Genomic DNA, 19,534 nt, shown 5'->3' on the forward strand with positions numbered 1-19,534 from the left:
TGTTTTCGTCATGACGGTTGTTTGTCCTTATTTTACCATGCTGGTCAGTGGGGCTCGGTGAAAAGTGAGGGTCCAGGACTGGTTCACATATCACTCGCCACTGACTTCAGCCATTGGCTGGGAATTTTTACGTGAGTAATTGCGTTCACAGCGCAGTGCACTAACCACTGTGATCCCGGGTTGGAATATGAGTTTCATCCGCCTGTAATTAAGCCGGACATAACCAAATGTGTCATACTAACTCAGTCACTAATGAATCCACAGAAAAGCCCCCTCATCTTAAATAATATTTCTTCTCACATCATTTATCGTATTCCTTCCCCAGGGCTTAAATATAATGACCACAACACTCTGCAAGGAATTACACGTTTATCCTTAGTGTGGATACATAGCTCTATTGAAGAAACTTCATACTTAGTAATGTAGCAAGACCCTCCCTTGACACAGGGTGATGCACTGCTAGCTGAAGAGTGCAGAATAAAAAGCTCCCAGCACATTGGGCGAAACGTCAGACATCATTCGGAACAGCACGCGGTAGCTACCTGGAAACACATCAGAGAGTGATACAGCACAACCACTGAACATCTATGCAGTTTCACGTTATTTTTCAAGTCAAATATCAGTTGGGACACATCCTGAACAAAACAAATAAAAACCATGAGAAGTTTATTGAAGTCAGCTGACTCTGCTGATGAGACACTGTAAGTATGCACTCCCAGACAGCCGTAGGGCAGCTGATGGCTTTGTGTGAGAAATACTTTTATTATTTTACATGAATAGACGGGCGTGAAGGAGACATTGTTCGTTTATTGATTTCGTGAATAAGCATGTAAGGTCTGTCTTTTGCGACTACCGCGGGCACTCTGAGTTGCTCGCTGCTTTGCGTTATAAGATTTTGTTTCGCATCTCGGGTTGCCACTTGGCCTGGTGTTTTTTTTCCAGGATTGTCGTCCTCATTTGCGGCAACTCTGCCGAATCGGAGTCAGGATCTTGATTTAGCCTGTAGGAGCTCTGAAGCTCTATTGCACAGATGTTCAGTTGGGGCGGGGTGGTCAGCGAGTTACAACAACGAACAATACAAAAATACAATGAGTGTAAAATAGGGAAAAGGTTAAGCAAGTCACTAAATATAAGTATATATTAAAGTCAGATTTTTCAACACTAAATGCAAGCTTGGGCAAGATATCAAAAACAACAACAAAAACAGCGCCAGGCCACACCAACACGGCACACAGTAGTCCCTCAATAAAATGGCACATTAACATTGAACGATCGATGCACAGACGAGGGTCAAAGTTACACATGTGGCTGTATCGAAGTACTAATCTTCTACAAAAGGGTATTTGACATTACATGTCCTGGTCTTTGTCAATTGTGTAGTAGTAATCCATTCAAGACAATGCTTTCCCATGTAGTTCTCCCATACCTAAGTATTGTAAGATATTCCTTCCTCCCATTATATGCCCTCTTTTGTTTCAAGCACATTAGCACATGTGATAGTAAAACAGATACACACACTCGTTAAAAAGTCAATCATTCATTCGCCGGATACTTTAAAACTCAACAGATCCGTCAATTAAAAAAAAAAAACGTCGCATACAATAGACGATGATTTGGGTAATGCCCCTTCTTTACAACGCATTGAGAGGCCAGCGAGGTAGAGTGGATGGGAATACTTTGCGCACTTTTGACAAGTAACCATACCAATACGCAAGCAGCCACTCTCACTCCTCTGCCAATCTGTGGCTTCATCTTTACCTGTGTAGTGACATTGAATGAGTCACTGTAGCACGTGCCACTGGGAGATTGGTAGCCAATGGGATTGGAGGTAGCAGCTCGTTCTACCAGTTGGACCTGTGGGCAAGGCACGGAGCCTTCTTGGGGATCCAGAGGGGTGTGGGGCCGAGGGCAGAGCCTGGCCACACTGGGGAGGATAAAAGGCGAGCTCCGACTCACAGTCGGGGCTGCTGCGATCTGGAGTGGAACTCGTCGTGCCGTCGTCATCATCGCCCTCTTCAAGCTGTGGGTCTGGCAGCATGTTGGCTGTCCCGACCCGGTGTGTAGTTATCCCCTAAGTACCTCCTACTAGTTTCTGTGAATTAGTACACTACACCTGTGTAGTGACGCACTCAGAGACACTAGGAGTAGGAGGCACACAATTTATTAACAGCCTTCACAAATTACAAGGAATAACTACAACTCTCAGTCAGGACAGCTGGCAGACTTCCTGACTGACGACGCCGAGATGGTGCAGACGCAGACGGCGGCGAAGACTCCAGCAGCCCGACGGGATCCCACTCCAAGCTACAGCCCCGAGCATTCGCTCAGGGTCTCCTTTTATCCTCCCAGCGTGGCCTAGCTCCGCCCCAGCCACGCCCTCCTTCTAGAACCTACTAGTGGGTTCCTGGGCTTACCTCACGTGCCCCCTCTATTACCTTTGCTCTAAATCCCTCTCTCTGGCTTATCACGTGACCTGCTGACAGACAGGGCTGCTGCAACTGCAGATCCCCTTCTCTGCCAGCAACCAGCGCTATGCTACGTAGTGACCCATTCCATGTCACTACACTTGCACACTGCAAGTGTAGTGACATGCAAGTGTGCAAGTGTTGGCACACTGTCATCATTCATTGGCACCCTCCCTGCACCTTCCCCCCCCCCACAGAGCACGGCCTAACTCCAGATCAAATAGCCATGCCAACCAAGGCGAGCTACGTGGGCTTTTTTTAATATAAAATAAAAGCGCTTGCCGGTTAATCATGACGCGTGACGCTGCTCACACTTAAACCGTTTGGCTCGATGGTTCTATTTTACAAAAACCGCAGTCCACCAACCGTTTAGCTCTCTTTATCGAGATGCCGTGAGCAATTGCAGGGCTGTACATTCTACCTTTGCGTTAGCTCTCCACGACTCGCATTTCCACGACAAAGGGGCAAGTCATCCGTTCACCCGTGGGTCGGTTAACAGTAGAGCTGCGACGATTAGATTAATCAACTGAAGGTCACGATGGAATACTGCACTTTTATTGCAGTACAGTACTGCACTCGGTTCCCTTCATATGAGAGGGACTGCCCTCAAATCCTACCTTGCATGTACGTACGTTTAAATTCTTTTGCACCGTATGTAGCCAAACGTGCTTAATGGAGGTGCGGGGGAAGGAGTAACTAAACATAAAAAGCAGTTATAAAAGAAGTTAGATTTCAACCTATATTTAAAAGTGCATCGCTCCGGTGACTTCCTAAGCATAGACGCAGTGGAGATGATGAGATCGAGCACATTGCAAGTGATTGGGCCTATAAGCTTCCATTAAAATATCGAAGAGAATTAGCTCGGGCGACAATGATCGGCGATCATTAGGAAAGAGTCACATGGTCACATTTGACGTGCAGATATCCAACTCGGTGAAATGTGTGCGCGTAAGGACTCATTGATTCGCCTCAGGTTGCAAAACAAAATAGTAGTGTAGGGCACGAGAGGCAAAGACAGGTCGCATTGTTACTCATCCTCTGCCTTAAAGTTTACTAAACATTGACTGTGGTGTACCCTCTCCCCGGGAGTATTTGTAAAGGCGCAGCCCTGCAATTGCTTGCTCAAGCCACTGCTGGCAGGAGAGCCTTCACAAGAGGGAGCTCCAGATAGCCCCGCTGGAGAGTATTTGGCCTACTCTTCCACACTGGTCAGACGTCTTTGGAAAGATTTGCGAGTACCCACACTCTATCCTACCACATCCAACCAACTCTAGTGAACCCATTTATACTGCAAGGTAGACAGAGGCGGTGGGGGGGCAGGGGGGTTAGCCCCCCCCCCCTTTTTAAACAGTGTCACGCTACAGGATTGCATCGTACATGTGCGCGCGCTCCATCTCTGCGTTGCTACGTTACCTGGGCGAGGCAGCACAGCGTGGCGAGACGCATCAGCTGGTGCGCGCGGCCCCCCCCCATCGCTGGCCATGCGCTCCGAAGGAAGGGCACCTCACGCCGGGCGGAGCGAGCGGTCACGGGGCGGCACTGCTGGGAGCACAGGAGGGCACGATGGGAATTGGCTCATCGTTAGTTCGTTCGTTCGTTCTAGGAACGCATTTTTCAGTGTGTACTTTACAGGTCACTAACGAGGAGACCGCTGCGAGAGGTGTACAGTACTGGACGTGGTGTGCCAAGTGCGGAAATGTGTCATGGGTCAACAACCTGGACAGAGCCCGGTTAAGTTTAAGCCCTGTTTTTGGCAGTTAGTTCTGTGCTCGAGGGCAAGTCCATGGGTCAAGGTCGTTCCATCCCACCTCATCCAAACTCACTCCACCCACCATCGCACATGACAGAGCACTCAGCGCTAAAGTTATTTAGTTGTGACTAGGGAAGAATGAATTTTGATTTAAAGCTTTCGTGACTGCAGGGATTCATATTCTTGGTTCTTTCGGTAAAGTCAGCGAAAGAACCAAGAATACGGAAGAATGGTCGAGGTGAATTCCTTGGCTTTCCTCAACAGTTTTCCCTTTTGAGGTGACACCATCACCAAATGCAATTTAATATTGTACCCAGGAGGAGGATCTTTATGTAAGTCAATGGCCTCTATGTAAGTCAGTGGGTCTCTAAGTCTGTCGTCTGCACGTATGCTTTCTTAAGTTCACTGCCCAAGGGCAGGTCCGTTCCTCAAGCTGCTTCCATCCCAAAGCCCACCACACAGCCCATCTCCACCTCGCCAACCACACTTTCGCGGTGGTTCAGGTCTCTCACAGCACTGCGATGTAAAACTATTAAAATTAAAAAGGAAGTCCTAAAGTTGCCGCTTCAGTGAACTTTGTACAATAGGTAACTGCCTAAGTGAATTTCTAAAGAGGGATTTCGTTGTGTTTTTTAATTAATGCAAATTTTTTTAAGGCTGGTTACACTCCAGTGAGGCAATGCTTCCATTATTTACCTCATTAACTCCCTGAACGCTTGCATAACTCTTCACATGCTCGAATGCTTCCATTATTAACCTCATTAACTCTCTGAACGCTTGCATAACTCTTCACATGCTCGAAGTACTCATTGTGCTCTCATAACACGAATGACACCTCCACTCAAGCCTGCAGCCGACCCCACATCCATCACCTCCGGTATATTTAAGTTGCTCACGAAAATACATGGAGTGTTTGTGTAAACTGTAAAAGGTCAAACATGCAGTCAGAATCAGAATCTTTATTTCTCCTGGACAAATCCGATGAGCTATGAAGCTCTTCGTCACAGTCTTCAAGACCGGGAGGAGCGGGGGGGTGACGCCGCCGTATCCACGAGGCCGTGGCCAACTCCCGAGACCCACGACGTCTCGATGCCGACCCAAGTGGATCGCCGCCATACAAAAGAGAAAGGAAAACGAAGCCAACCTGGGCCACTGCGGCTCCCACTTCCAGCTGGCACCGCGTGGCGCCCCCCCAACGCCCAAAGATCTGCCGATCCAGAATTGGACTCCACAGCCACCTCAAGAGCGTTACCACCAAACCTCCAGTATATATATAAAAATATATATATTTTTTTATTTTGATGGGCGTCATCCTCGAACCCCGAGGGACTGCCGACGACGACGATGAAAGGTGCAGCCCTGCAATTGCTTGCTCGCACCGCTGCTGACGAATGGGGGCTTCACTCGAGTGAGTCCTCGAGAAACCCCCGAGTGAGTTCGGAGAATCCCCTCGAGACTCGAGAACTCTGGAGGGTATTTCGCCCTTACTCTTCGTCACGCTGGTCAGACGTCTTGGGAGAGTTGCGAGCACCCACACTTTGCCCCACCACACTTTGCGACCTGCTCTGATCGACCATCGTTTTAAAACAGCGAACCAAAATGCACTTGTATCTATGCACGCTGATGCTCTTTGTCAAACTGGCATTTATTTTTTTTAAGACGATGCCTAATCGGGATTATTTTTCCGGAATCTTAAGAGCATTTTCCTAACTCGCGCGCAATTATACATTACATTTCTGATATTTATGAAGCTGAAAAGATATGTAATAACCTAGGCATACCAATAACAGACACAACACTCTCAATCTGCCTTTACAATTGGCTTTCAAAAGAGAAGACATCAATCTACAGTACACTATAGCCAGTTACTTTCCTGCTGGGTAGACAGAGATCGAGGCCTTTTAAGAAATTTGGATTCTGCTTCAGAATGCATAGACCATTATCAATCCACTGCTGGATGAAGGCCTCCCCACATGCGTGTCGGTCATGGGGGTCGTTTGACCCTCCCCGTATAATTCACCACGCCGGTCAGCATGGGTTGGTGATGGGACGGAGCCCATGACCGGTTAAGATATCGCTCACTGTTGATGTTAGCTGTCGCCCGGATACAGAGTCAGATCGGCCGCGTTCACAGCGCTGTGCGTTATGTGCCGTGCCACCACTCCACCCGTCCTCTCACTGTAAATACTCAATACGTCCTGAAGGAAATCAGTCCATCGAAACGTCCGTATCTTTCTTTCCATCTCAATGGCATAACAAGAGTCCCTTATTCATTGCAACTGGCACGTTCTTCGGTATGAACAACTGAAGCTAATGCTTGTGTAGTGACATCGCCGGATATCACCATTCTGTAGTGTGGCACCGGCCCTAGAGGAGCACGGTGTGTGTGTGTGTGCCGGCCAGAAGGGAAGGTCGGGTAAGGTCATGGCAGCCTGGGTGACCCGAGAGGACACGTGACTGGACGGGATGACAGGGGGGCTCCCCGAGAGGGGGGTGTAAGGGTCACGTGATGGGGACCGAGGTTTCCCGGGAGGCTTCTGGAAAGGGGGCGTGGCCAGGGGCGGAGCTCGGCCACGCTGCAGGGAACATAAGCCGAGTCCCGGGAGGGATCGTGGATGACCATCCCGGGGAAGAAACCCTTCGTCTACGATCTTCGGTCTTCAATCTCCAGGCACGCAGACCAGGCAGTATCTAACAGTTGTGTGAAAACCCTCCCCGGAGAGGCAGTTCAATCTTGATTTGAAGCTTTGGTGACTGCAGGAATCCATACTCTTTGGTTATTTCGGTAAAGTCACGTAGGTAGAAAAATAATAATAGATCACGACGTTTCGATTGCCGCATAAGCAACCGTCTTCAGGTGGGAGTGAGCAACAGGCTGCTGAAACAAGTCCTTATATAAAGATCCGTTTAGCGTTAGGAGACGTGATAGCAGCAGGTGTAACGTGGCCTGGAACCTTCGGGAATATTGTTTCTCACTCCCACCTAAAGACGGTTGCTTGTGTGGCGATCGAAACGTCGTTATGTATTATTACTTTTATACCTAGTGACTTTACCGAAATAACCAAAGAGTACAGTGAGGGAAAAAAGTATTTGATCCCCTGCTGATTTTGTACGTTTGCCCACTGACAAAGAAAAGATCAGTCTATAATTTTAATGGTAGGTTTATTTGAACAGTGAGAGACAGAATAACAACAACAAAATCCAGAAAATCGCATGTAAAAAATGTTATAAATTGATTTGCATTTTAATGAGGGAGATAAGTATTTGACCCCCTCTCAATCAGAAAGATTTCAGCTGAGATTAAGAGCACTCCCTTTAAGAGTGTGCTCCTAATCTCAGCTCGTTACCTGTATAAAAGACACTTGTCCACAGAAGCAATCAATCAATCAGATTCCAAACTCTCCACCATGGCCAAGACCAAAGAACTCTCCAAGGATGTCAGGAACAAGACTGTAGACCTACACAAGGCTGGAATGGGCTACAAGACCATTGCCAAGCAGCTTGGTGAGAAGGTGACAACAGTTGGTGCGATTATTCGCAAATGGAAGAAACACAAAAGAACTGTCAATCTCCCTCGGCCTGGGGCTCCATGCAAGATCTCACCTCGTGGAGTTACAATGATCATGAGAACGGTGAGGAATCAGCCCAGAACTACACGGGAGGATCTTGTCAATGATCTCAAGGCAGCTGGGACCATAGTCACCAAGAAAACAATTGGTAACACACTACGCCATGAAGGACTGAAATCCTGCAGCGCCCGCAAGGTCCCCCTGCTCAAGAAAGCACATATACATGCCTGTTCCCTACTTGTTTATGGCCGGGTGTGTGATGTGTCCGACAGGGACGGACGTACGTTTACGGAGGTTGCGCCTCTGTGAAACTCTGTTCCTCCATCCGCAGGATCCCAGGGCTTGACGCCCATGGAACCACTGGCAGTGCCACCCACCGGTGGACCGGGGTAGACGATACAACCGCCACCCACTTCTTCCTCTCCTCCATCTTTGTCCCGGCGGGGGCCGCGCTTGTTGGACCAGCTGCGAGCCACCCCCGGGGTCCCTGGGGGACCCGTGCTGGCCCTTTTCAAGGGACCGGCGACAAGGACCCGTTCCAAGACGGTTCGGTTCACATGACCGCCCCTACTAGTCATTGAGTTGCTGTTATTTTTGGAGCTGGATTGTTGCCATGTATTGCGAATGTTGCGTGGATATTGCGGTGTTCGTCGTCCTGCTACTCGATGTATGGAGGTCAGCCGAGACGGCTGTTTTTTTTTCACGGAGGGGGGGGGGGGGGTGATGTAGTGACATTGATGGGTCACTGTAGTGCCTGCCGCTGGGAGATTGGTAGACAATAGAATTAGGGGTAACAGCCCGTTCTACCAGTTGCACCTGTGGGCAAGGCACGGAGTCCTCTGGGGGATCCAAGGGGTGCGGGGCCGATGACAGAGCCTGGCCACGCTGGGGAGGATATAAGGCGAGCTCCAACTCACATTCGGGGCTGCTGACATCTGGAGTGGAACTCGTTGTGCCGTCATCGTCGTGATCTTTGCCTACTGCAAGTTGTGGGTCTGGCAGCGTGTTGGCTCTCCAGACCCGGTGTGTAGTTATCCCCTCAGGCTGTGAAGGCCGGAATAAAAGAGAGTACCTCCTACTAGTGTCTGTGAATTAGCACACTACACAGGCACAATCACTGAGTGACACATATATCGGGCTACGTATAGATGATCCACTCATATAGCCCCATCGCCGGCATCTAACTATATAGCTTGTTGACTAATACAGCCACGACGACGATGGGAACCGTACAGCGGATCGGCCATACGGCCGGACGATGAAGAAAAGATGACCACGAAGACAGCGATGGCAGTCAGAACCCATTCCCCCACGACAGCTCCGAGCCTCCAGTCACGTCCCCCTTATATACTCCTCGTCGTGGCCAAGCCCCACCTCTGGCCACGCCCCCTTCTAGAACTCTCGTGCAGGTTCCCGGAGTTTCCCGACTGATCCCCGCCTCTTGACGTTTCGCCCAGTTACGCCCCCCCTTATGGTTGGCTATTATATAGCGCACCCATACCCGTAATTATCCCTCCTGGTCAACAGATGGCACCCTGTCACTACACGTGTTTGATGGATTAAATACTGTACAATAAAATGGCCACAGTGTTAACTATTGTGAGATGGTGCTGACAGAGGGTGTGTGTGTGCTGTAGTTGCCCCCCGCCTCCCCGTGTGATGTGCCGGCCTTCATAGGAACTCGCTAACAGCACTTGCCCCAAAAGTCTGTCAACGCTATAGAGGGATATTTGTATTTGCAGTTGTTGGTCACCCACCCCCTCGTGTGACGTGCCCATAGGAGCTTGCTAACAGCACTTGCCCCAAAAAGCTGTCAGGCCTCTACGGGGGGTCTCTGTCTTTGCGTAGTTGGTGGCCAGGCTGAGGCCATCGACTCTCTCTCTCTCTTGTGATACACGAGAGTCACGGGTGGCTCAAACCTGGATTCGAACCTTTGACCTCTCGAGTGCATGTACTTGCTGCAAAACACTCTGGTCTCTTTGCTGTTTGAAGATACGAAGGAAGAAAAAAAACGACAAGAACACGGATTTAAAAATAAGGAAAATGACAAATCGTGCAAACCACGACACGTCGCCTTTACGATTTGCACCATTGCTGGTGATAAAGGAGACATGAACACAGATTTCGTCGAGAGACATCGCACACAGAAAGGATTATTCGCCTGTAACACGTGTGTCGAGCATTGAGCGCGCATCTGCTTATCTCCAAGTGGTAGCGGTGCCACAAAGCCGAGGTGAGCATTCCACATTCCCACGACGAGGAATGGTCCGTCGGGCAGAGCAACGGCTTCCGACGTGTTTTTGGTTTGTGCCACATGCTGTTCGTTGGGCACGGTGTTCGAGGTTTCACTCCACGTGCCGGGAGCTTGTTTGGGAAATTATTTACGTGCTGCACGGGGGTGGAAACTCCGGACATCATGCTTAGAGCTCTCCAATTAGCACGGTTGGACGCGCATGGTGCGAAAGAAGTTCAACATGCGTACACACAAACAGCCCAACCCGCGAAAACCCTACGGAGTAGAGGCAACCACAGTCGACTTTCCATTTGGTGGTGCAGGCACAGTCTCATTGTGTTTTCATCCGACTGCTCGAATAATAATAATGATGATGGTGATTGTAAATATGATGGGGCATCGTTGAACCTGGCTGTAATTTTAACTCGCGATTCGCTGCGATCTGAGCTATACCCCCCACCAGCCCATGGTGTCTGCTGCAGTTGCCACCGCCTACACACTCAAAAGCAAAGCCACAGTCCAGCCACACCATTGCAATGTTTGTGGTAAAACCTTAATGTGGAATTGTGGACTTTGAATAAATCTGAAAATCAAAGAACTCCGTGATCTGAAAATAGCGGGTGCAGTCACGCATTGCTTTAAATGCAGTCGCTGCATTCGAAACGCACGGATAAGTCGCGTGTGTGTCGATGTGAAGATAAAGGCCTGATATAATATTTGAGCAAACTGCTATGAGCGAGCATTTGTCTCCCGGCTTGTGTTCCCAGTGTTGACGTTTACGCACCGCACCATGGCAGTAATTTAAGGCTGAGTCTACCTAGGGGGGGGGGGCAGTCGGCGCACAAGTGTTGATATCTGCACCGGTTCAGATGTGACTTGCAACGCTATCTGTGGCTATGGAATATAAATCGGGTGAGTTTCGCAATGCGCTCATCACTGCGCCACCGCTCCACACGTAGGTGCATATTAATATACATTGTGTGTGCATACACTTTTGCACGTGACACAACAGTGGAGTCGATCTCTGCACACGCTCGCTGTTTAGTTTCGCCGGCGAATGCAAACAACACGCGCGCCTGCCGCGCGTGTTGTTTGTGCAATAACGAAAACAAATCAACCCGCAAAAGCGCTGCGAGCCAAATGATATCAAGCATCGGAAATGCGACTGTCCCCCCCCCACCGCCACCACCATCACCACGCCCCTGTCGTTCTATTTACGAGAACTGTCCATCGCAACGTGCGGTCGAGATAACGCAATCGGAAACAGCCTCGGAGTTGATGCGCGCGCCTGTTGCGCAACAGAGACGCGCAGCGCGTGTCTCGCCTGTTGGGTGAACGCGGCAGTTCACCTCTGCATCACCCCCCCACCCCCCACGGAGATGGACACGGCATTCGCTTCTCTCTTCTCAGCCTTCCCCCGCCCCGTACAGGCGGCGGGGGCGCCCTGGGCGCCACAGTGGCGAGATGTTAACTCCCTCACTTGGTATACAGGAGATCGCTGGCTCTATCCCGACCGTGGCGTCTGTTTGCGTGAAGTGTGCGTGTCTCTCCCCCCCTCTCCCCCTCCCCCACGTGGTGGCGTGGATTTTTCTCCAGATCCTCGGGGTTTTTTCCATCCACATGTATAATCAGAATCACGCGTTTAGAGTGCTTGGCTGCTCTAAATTGCCACGTGATAAGCCACTTCGTTGAGCTGTCATTTGTGGTCAGGTCGCTTCTGCAAAGAGAGCTACGTACCTCAGTGGGCTTTACGTGGTAAAATAAGAATCATAGTTTTCTGTTACCTCGCGTACGGACAAGGGGAGCGGGGAACGGGGTGGAGGCGGGGAATTTGGGGGTCGGGGGTCTTTAGCAGTCCCCACCAATCCGCCAAGGTTCTACCCATGCAGGTGTCCTCACGTAGCGCACACGGTCAGTTGTTTTAGAGAAGAGTTCTTAACCTGGGTTGCAAGCACCCCCTGTGGCTGCGAGATGCCCTTTCTGGGGATGAGAGACATGACCAGATTATTGTTTCGAGAAGGTAAATCATCGAAACACAAATTTAGCACGGGCACGTGAGTACAACTTACTTTGTTTCATCGAGCCGATATGTTTATTAGCATTATGTTTTTTTTTTACGATTGCGAACCAAAGAGGTGCAAGACGTCAGTAAGGGTTAAGAAGTACTGCGTTAGATGGATGGGACGACGAGCGGTTCAACCCTCTTCTGAAATTCGTGGTCCGCCAGGAAGTGTCTAACTGTGTTGTCGGCCTGACTGGATGTGCTTCACATAATGTTTTTTTCAGGCTTTGTTGAATTCTCGTCTCTCATCTTTTTGTTGTATTTACCTCCGTGATTTGTTCTTGACGCCTGATGAAGATCGCTTGCGTTGTGATCGAAACGTCGTGATTGTTTTTTGTTTTAATATAATTTTATTGTATTTCTACACACGTGACTTTACCGAAAAAAAACAATGAGTAATTTTATGCAGTCACGAAAGCTTTAATACTTTTATTAGTGACACGCCTCCGAACGCCACCCGTGAGCTATTTGTTCGCCCTCTCTGACTCGCGTCACGAGGCGAGGAAACGCGCAGAGGGGCCCGCTTGACAATTTGCAATTCTCAGAGATGGAATTGAGCCACACGTGCGCAGGTCTAAAACCCAAGATGAACGCACTGCTGCCTTGATTCCAGCGGTCAAGCTGCGCAAATCAAATTAATTAGGGGCTGAAGCTCCCAACAAGTGGGGGGGGGGGGGGGAAACGTCGCATGTCATTCGGAACAACACAGCGGCACAACCCGAAAACACATCGAAGAGCACAACGTGGCGTGCCGTTTTGTGCGCAGCCATTGCTGCCCGAGCTGAGCCTTTAAACCCGAGCTGAGCTCACCGTCAGCTCGCTATACTTTAAACCTGAGCTGAGCTCACCGTCAGCTCGCTACACTTTAAACCCGAGCTGAGCTCACCGTCAGCTCGCTGTACTTTAAACCCAGCTGAGCCCACCGTCAGCTCGCTATACTTTAAACCCAAGCTGAGCTCACCGTCAGCTCGCTATACTTTAAACCCAGCTGAGCCCACCGTCAGCTCGCTGTACTTTAAACCCGAGCTGAGCTCACCGTCAGCTCGCTGTACTTTAAACCCGAGCTGAGCCCACCATCAGCTCGCTATACTTTAAACCCGAGCTGAGCCCACCATCAGCTCGCTATACTTTAAACCCGAGCTGAGCTCACCGTCAGCTGGCTATACTTTAAACCCAGCTGAGCTCACCATCAGCTCGCTATACTTTAAACCCGAGCTGAGCTCACCGTCAGCTCGCTATACTTTAAACCCGAGCTGAGCCCACCGTCAGCTCGCTATACTTTAAACCCGAGCTGAGCTCACCGTCAGCTCGCTATACTTTAAACCCAGCTGAGCTCACCGTCAGCTCGCTGTACTTTAAACCCGAGCTGAGCTCACCATCAGCTCGCTATACTTTAAACCCGAGCTGAGCTCACCGTCAGCTGGCTATACTTCAAACCCGAGCTTAAAACACGGGCGACTAAAACGAGGATTCGATCCCAGGTTCCCATGCGATGCCGGCTCTCAATGTGTGTGGCCTCCAACCACCTCCAAGGCGCGGCGCGAATGCGTTTCCCCCCGCGCCTAACTCACAGCGCTTCACCGACTCGAGCACGAGTCCTCACCGACTCGTGCTCGAGTCCTCACCGACTCGTGCTCGAGTCCTCACCGACTCGTGCTCGAGTCCTCACCCACCAACTCGTGCTCGAGTCCTCACCGACTCGTGCTCGAGTCCTCACCGACTCGTGCTCGAGTCCTCACCCACCAACTCGTGCTCGAGTCCTCACCGACTCGTGCTCGAGTCCTCACCCACCAACTCGTGCACGAGTCCTCACCGACTCGTGCGCGAGTCCTCACCGACTCGAGCACGAGTCCTCACCGACTCGAGCACGAGTCCTCACCGACTCGTGCTCGAGTCCTCACCGACTCGTGCTCGAGTCCTCACCGACTCGTGCTCGAGTCCTCACCCACCGACTCGTGCTCGAGTCCTCACCGACTCGTGCTCGAGTCCTCACCCACCAACTCGTGCTCGAGTCCTCACCGACTCGAGCACGAGTCCTCACCGACTCGTGCACGAGTCCTCACCCACCAACTCGTGCACGAGTCCTCACCGACTCGTGCTCGAGTCCTCACCGACTCGTGCTCGAGTCCTCACCCACCAACTCGTGCTCGAGTCCTCACCCACCGACTCGTGCGCGAGTCCTCACCGACTCGAGCACGAGTCCTCACCGACTCGAGCACGAGTCCTCACCGACTCGTGCTCGAGTCCTCACCGACTCGTGCTCGAGTCCTCACCGACTCGTGCTCGAGTCCTCACCCACCGACTCGTGCTCGAGTCCTCACCGACTCGTGCACGAGTCCTCACCCACCAACTCGTGCACGAGTCCTCACCGACTCGTGCTCGAGTCCTCACCGACTCGTGCTCGAGTCCTCACCCACCAACTCGTGCTCGAGTCCTCACCGACTCGAGCACGAGTCCTCACCGACTCGTGCACGAGTCCTCACCCACCAACTCGTGCACGAGTCCTCACCGACTCGTGCACGAGTCCTCACCCACCAACTCGTGCACGAGTCCTCACCGACTCGTGCTCGAGTCCTCACCCACTCGTGCTCGAGTCCTCACCGACTCGTGCTCGAGTCCGCCCTCACCTGTGGACGTGACAGCGACGCGGCTCTTCCTCGTCTCCACCTCCTCGTGGACCCCGCGATTGCCTCCTGGACGTGAGCTTCACCAGCCGCGTGCTCCTCTCGGAGTCTCGCTGCTACTGCTGCTGCTGCTGCAGCTGCCGGACGGAGCGGTGAACGAACCGCGGCGCGATCATCAGCGGTCGGGCTGGTGCGGTCATCCAGAAAAAAAATCAAGAACAAACCTCCAGCAACAAGAGGAGAAACCGGGAAAGCTCCGCCACGAACCCGCGCGCGTAACACCGAGGGGGTAAGCGCGGCTCGAAGTGCCAACCTACGACGAGAGACGCGCAGCTCCCTCTCCCCCCCCCCTCGCTGCCTCACCCCCTCCCTGCCCCCAAATGGAGGGAGCGATAACAGAGATAGAGGAAATCTAGACGCGAGCAGCGCACACCTCGGCGCAGCTAACACTTGTAAGCAGAGAGGGAGGGGTGGAGAAACGAGGAGAGAGCGTGCCATGTGGAGGAGTGGGGAATTAGGTGGATGAGAGAGAGAGAGAGGCGAAGGAGGGGAGGTTGCGGACAGGGGGGAGAGGGGTGAAAGAGGGAGAGGGACACGGCAGGCGGATATAGCACGAGGGGGGGGGGGTTGGTTGTGGGCGAGGGGACCTGCAAGGAAGAGAGATTGAGAGACAGAGATGTGGAGAGTGTCCCAAGGAAGTTAACATCGATCGATAACTCGTCCTTTGCGAGATACAAAACCCAGGGTGGCTGCAATTGAAGTAATCATCACAACAGTGACCACGACCGGAAGTAATATATGGTTACGAACATCATCAGCCATGATCAATCCACTGCTTGACGAAGGCCTCCCATGGCCATCGCCATTTATCACAATACTGTGCTGTAATAAGCCACCGAGCATCTGCATACGAGCTAATTCCATGGCTCCATCTCCTCTGTGGATGATGTCCTCTCGGCCGCATTCCCTCCCTTGTGCTGCCACCACCCCTTGCATTATTATCGACCACCTCTCGTCACCCCCTCGAGTGGCGCGTCCTGCACAAGCACACTTACTCTCTTTCGCAGTCAGCGATGCCTTTAACGTGCGGATATCCTCTTTCTGTCTCTGAAAGCAATTCTGAACGTTTTCAAGCGTCAATACAGTGGTGTGGTTTTGAATCACATCAGACGAGGTGAAAACCCACTCATTCATTCATTGTACAATATATATGAGCACACAAAGGTATCTTGGAAAGCATTACAAAATCCACACGCGCGGATTCATCTTCTTCATCCCTTTCCTCTATCGCGAAGCAACTGCGCCACTCGGTGTGCCCCGTTCCTCTGCCCGCAGCGATCTGACCCCCGTCGCACCGCCTCTCGCTTGACAGGACGAGCCCCGAGCCAACGAGGTCGTCATTTAGCAACCATTACCGCCTGCTCTATTTCAGGACGATATAATGAACGCACGGCATTCTCTAAGCACGTTCGTCGGACGTCAGAGATGTGGCGACGGTGACGATAACAACCAATTTTCCGATTGTTTGAGGTCACGAGATTAAAGAGTTGCGATTACAGCATTGGAAAATCCATACTTGTAAATTCGTGATGTTCATGATCATTATCATAATCGTTATTTACAGGGCACAGTCCTGCGATGCACCTATCCATATCTCCCTTCTGTACATGGACACGTGGCAAGGGTTGGTGGATCACGTAGACATTTGTCACACTCTTAAAATCCATCTGGGCTGCGACGTGATCCAGGGATGACAGTGTAGCAAGTGGGTTCATCAACCCATCTGTGCGAATCGTATCGTGTTATCCTCTCGTATGCGTGGTGGGTTTTGTCTGGCTACTCCAGTTAGTGGAAGAGATAGCAAAGAGATATTAGCGAAACAGCCCAATATAGCAGGACCCTCTTGAAAAAGGGGGCTTTGGGGCTCAGTAAGTCTTTCACGGATAGAGTAAACGCCATCAATAACTGACGGCAATGTAAATGACACAACGATCATTTGAATCACAAAGCACGTTCGGCAATTACACCGTGGCCCTAAAAGGACAAAAATATATCGTAGGCAATGTTTTGGGCAATGGCCCTTCTTCATAGCAGAAACAGTCGCCTTTCATGTCATCATGTATCATATGTCATCATATATCATGTAATCATATGTATATATTACCTCTAAAGGCAGTATTCCTGACCAATGTGTTGAGGTTTGTTATCTGTGCTTCTACACCCACTGCCAGACGCGGTGTTTTTTTTTTAACTGTTTAAATGTCAACACCACGTGATTGTTTATATTAACAAAAAAACGAGCAGGCACAGTCAACGTGATTGTGCAAGTCATTACTTGAATTTAAATTGAGAGGTGGCTTCGTGAAGCCTACCAATTGGCCGTTACATCAGGGACCCAGTAACGATTTGCTTTGTTGTTTGAAAGCAGCGGAATAAAAGTTGCATAGCTAATCACTTTTGTTAGAGGAAATAATTCATCACCGGGCAGTGCTTGGAAGTGCTTCTCACGTCAACAGCCCGCAGGAAGGCTCAAGTATAAAGATAAAATCAGTCCAGGTAACTCGGGCGTGCAGATATAATTTGGCGTGAGTGTCCCGCTGGGGTCACACTGCTGACCTCTTTAATTACACCCCAAACCAGACATGGGCAAAGTACGGCCCCCGGGCCGTATACGGCCCGTTGGGGTTTTTAATCCGTCCCGCCGAACTTGTCCAAATATTATTATTATTATTAAATTATTTTTTCCCTTTCTTCTGTAATACTCCCATTTCCCCATTAGTTGGCGCACTTTGGACGGGAGTTATGACATGTTTTTGTATTGTTCATGTTCGTGCAATTTATTAAATTGCCTTGCAAATAAATGCTTTGCTACCTGTTAAAGGCCAACTCCTTTCATGTAATGATTTTTACATGTCCTTTATATTAGTTCACACAAACACTCCATCCATCTGTTCCTGGCCCGGCCCCTCTGTCACATTTTAGAACCCATTGTGGCCCGCGAGTCAAGAAATTTGCCCACCCCTGCCCCAAACCCTTCCCCCCACCACCCCCTAACCTTTTTGACATCGAACAGCGTCCCTGATGCAAAATTGTTCGTCCCTATGGCCAGTCTATTTATAACGCAACCACTATCGAATTCCTTTATATCGCGAAAATATTATTGTCTATTATATATACTCGTACGTTTTGGTGGGGTGGGTGGGGTGGGTGGGGTGGGTGGGGTGGGGAAGTGTGTTCGCGCACTACGCGATGATCCTGGCAACAACCTGAGTTCAATTCCCTGCGACGGCTAACGTCAAGGGGCAAGTGGCGTCTCATCAACCCCCGCTGAGTAACTGGAGCCGCTTGCCAATGAAATGTGGAAAATGCAACAACTTAGCTCAGGCAAACGATGACCAGTCCAGCCTAGCAATGCCAAGTCCTTTTAAATTTCAAGGAATTGTCCGAGTCTCAAGATAATTATTTTTTTTCAGGAGGGTTCCGCATTTCAATGAATGTGGGAGCAAGACCAAAGTGCACGAAGGAAACCCACCACGCGTATTGCACTCAAAACTCTGCACAGATGGATTCAATAATCCATCGCTGCAGTACCATTTTGTCCGCCGCGTCGTGATGGCATCCCAAGCCGACACAAGACCAGGCGATGCTCCCGATCAAGTACAGCACCGCAACTGATCAGGGCCACTCCATGCTTGCTTAGCTTGAAATGCCGGAGCGAAAGTGAAGGGCAGCCTTGGGAAGGGAGAACAGGGTTCTCGCCTGGAGGAGCGAACGCTGTTCATGATTGAATTGACGTCGCCTCCCACCCGCTCTGTCAGCCTTAATTGGCTTAATTGAACGCGAGGAAACAAAGCACACTGCTCCAGGTTACAGATCTATATCACGCGTAACAACAAATGCACCCCTGGCGCCTGTAAGCATGCTGTTTTGTGCAAGGGGCTGTTCGCTGAGCGTCTCATTAAGGCCACCGTAGTGCTATGAACCTGGCGACCCTGAGGAGTGCTATGCTCAGCCAGCCACGGCTAACGTCAGTGGCGAGTGATATCTGAACCGATCCAGCACCGCCCCCCGCAATCTCTCCCCTCCCCAACACGCCACCCATAACCACCTCCCTTCATCAACCCGCGCTGACCAGCGTGATGAAGTATGGTAAAATAATCCCCACGAGCAACACGGCGTGGGGAGGCTCTCATCTAGCAGTAGATTGGTAACCGGGCCGTGCACGTGACGCTGAGACCACGAACTGCACTCCTGCGCTACGAAACCTGCGACCTGAGTTCGATTCTTTTCCCTAACCCTTTAACAAAAAAATAACGCCTGTGCAAGCCTCCTTCATCCAGCAGTAGATAGACCATCTCTCGTCACCATTAGTATTATTATAGTCGGCCACATTGCTCAGTGGTATGGGGATCGCGCCTCGCAATCGTTTGCTTGCGAGTTTAAATCCTGGTTTTCGGGTTAACTCAGCTCAGCATCCCTCTGCTGAGTCCATAACATGATCACCACTTTACTGGAAAATGAACAGCGCTTGTTATATGGGGACACTCGACCCCGCCGTATGAATGAGGAATTTCCACCACTGGCGCAGGGCTGCAACCGTAAGATGAGAACGGCCTCGGTGCTTATGTGATCAGACGAAGCCGCACGAGAAACGAAGCTCAATGTTCCTTTGGCTATGGAAGAGATTTGTCTGAGCAATTAAATAGCCACCCCTTGTAATTTTAATTCATCTGCAAACTTAATTGGGGTCCCACTTTCATCAGGCAGGCTTCTCGAGATGTGCCAATTAGGTATAGATTAAGCGCACCGCACGAGTGTGAGAAGCCGCTGA

At 50.7% G+C, this 19,534-nt stretch overlaps 1 protein-coding gene and 1 long non-coding RNA gene across 3 annotated transcripts in view; one reads left to right on the forward strand and one right to left on the reverse strand.

Moving 5' to 3' along the window:
* The window catches only part of LOC116946048 (glucagon receptor-like), a 67,933-nt gene extending 52,681 nt beyond the window's left edge, over positions 1-15,252 (reverse strand). Inside the window, exons 1-2 of one of the 2 annotated variants that reach the window (XM_032960881.2) lie at positions 14,707-15,252; positions 3,879-4,004 (exon numbers count right to left, since the gene is read on the reverse strand). In XM_032960881.2, coding sequence (XP_032816772.2) covers positions 3,879-4,004; positions 14,707-15,201 — 621 coding nt within the window. In that variant the 5' untranslated portion in view covers positions 15,202-15,252. Of the gene's footprint in view, positions 1-3,878; positions 4,008-14,706 lie in introns of both variants that reach the window. The other variant, XM_032960880.2, reaches the window with a different exon arrangement.
* Positions 49-8,862, forward strand: LOC142929192 (uncharacterized). Its single transcript, XR_012945409.1, has 2 exons — positions 49-131; positions 8,116-8,862. It is a non-coding gene; the product is annotated as an uncharacterized LOC142929192 (long non-coding RNA).
* Positions 15,253-19,534: the final 4,282 nt, after the last annotated feature.

This window comes from Petromyzon marinus, chromosome 26 (genome assembly GCF_048934315.1).
Source record: "Petromyzon marinus isolate PM22_M1 ecotype Great Lakes invasive population chromosome 26, UKy_Petmar_22M1.pri1.0, whole genome shotgun sequence".
NCBI classification, from domain to species: domain Eukaryota; kingdom Metazoa; phylum Chordata; class Hyperoartia; order Petromyzontiformes; family Petromyzontidae; genus Petromyzon; species Petromyzon marinus.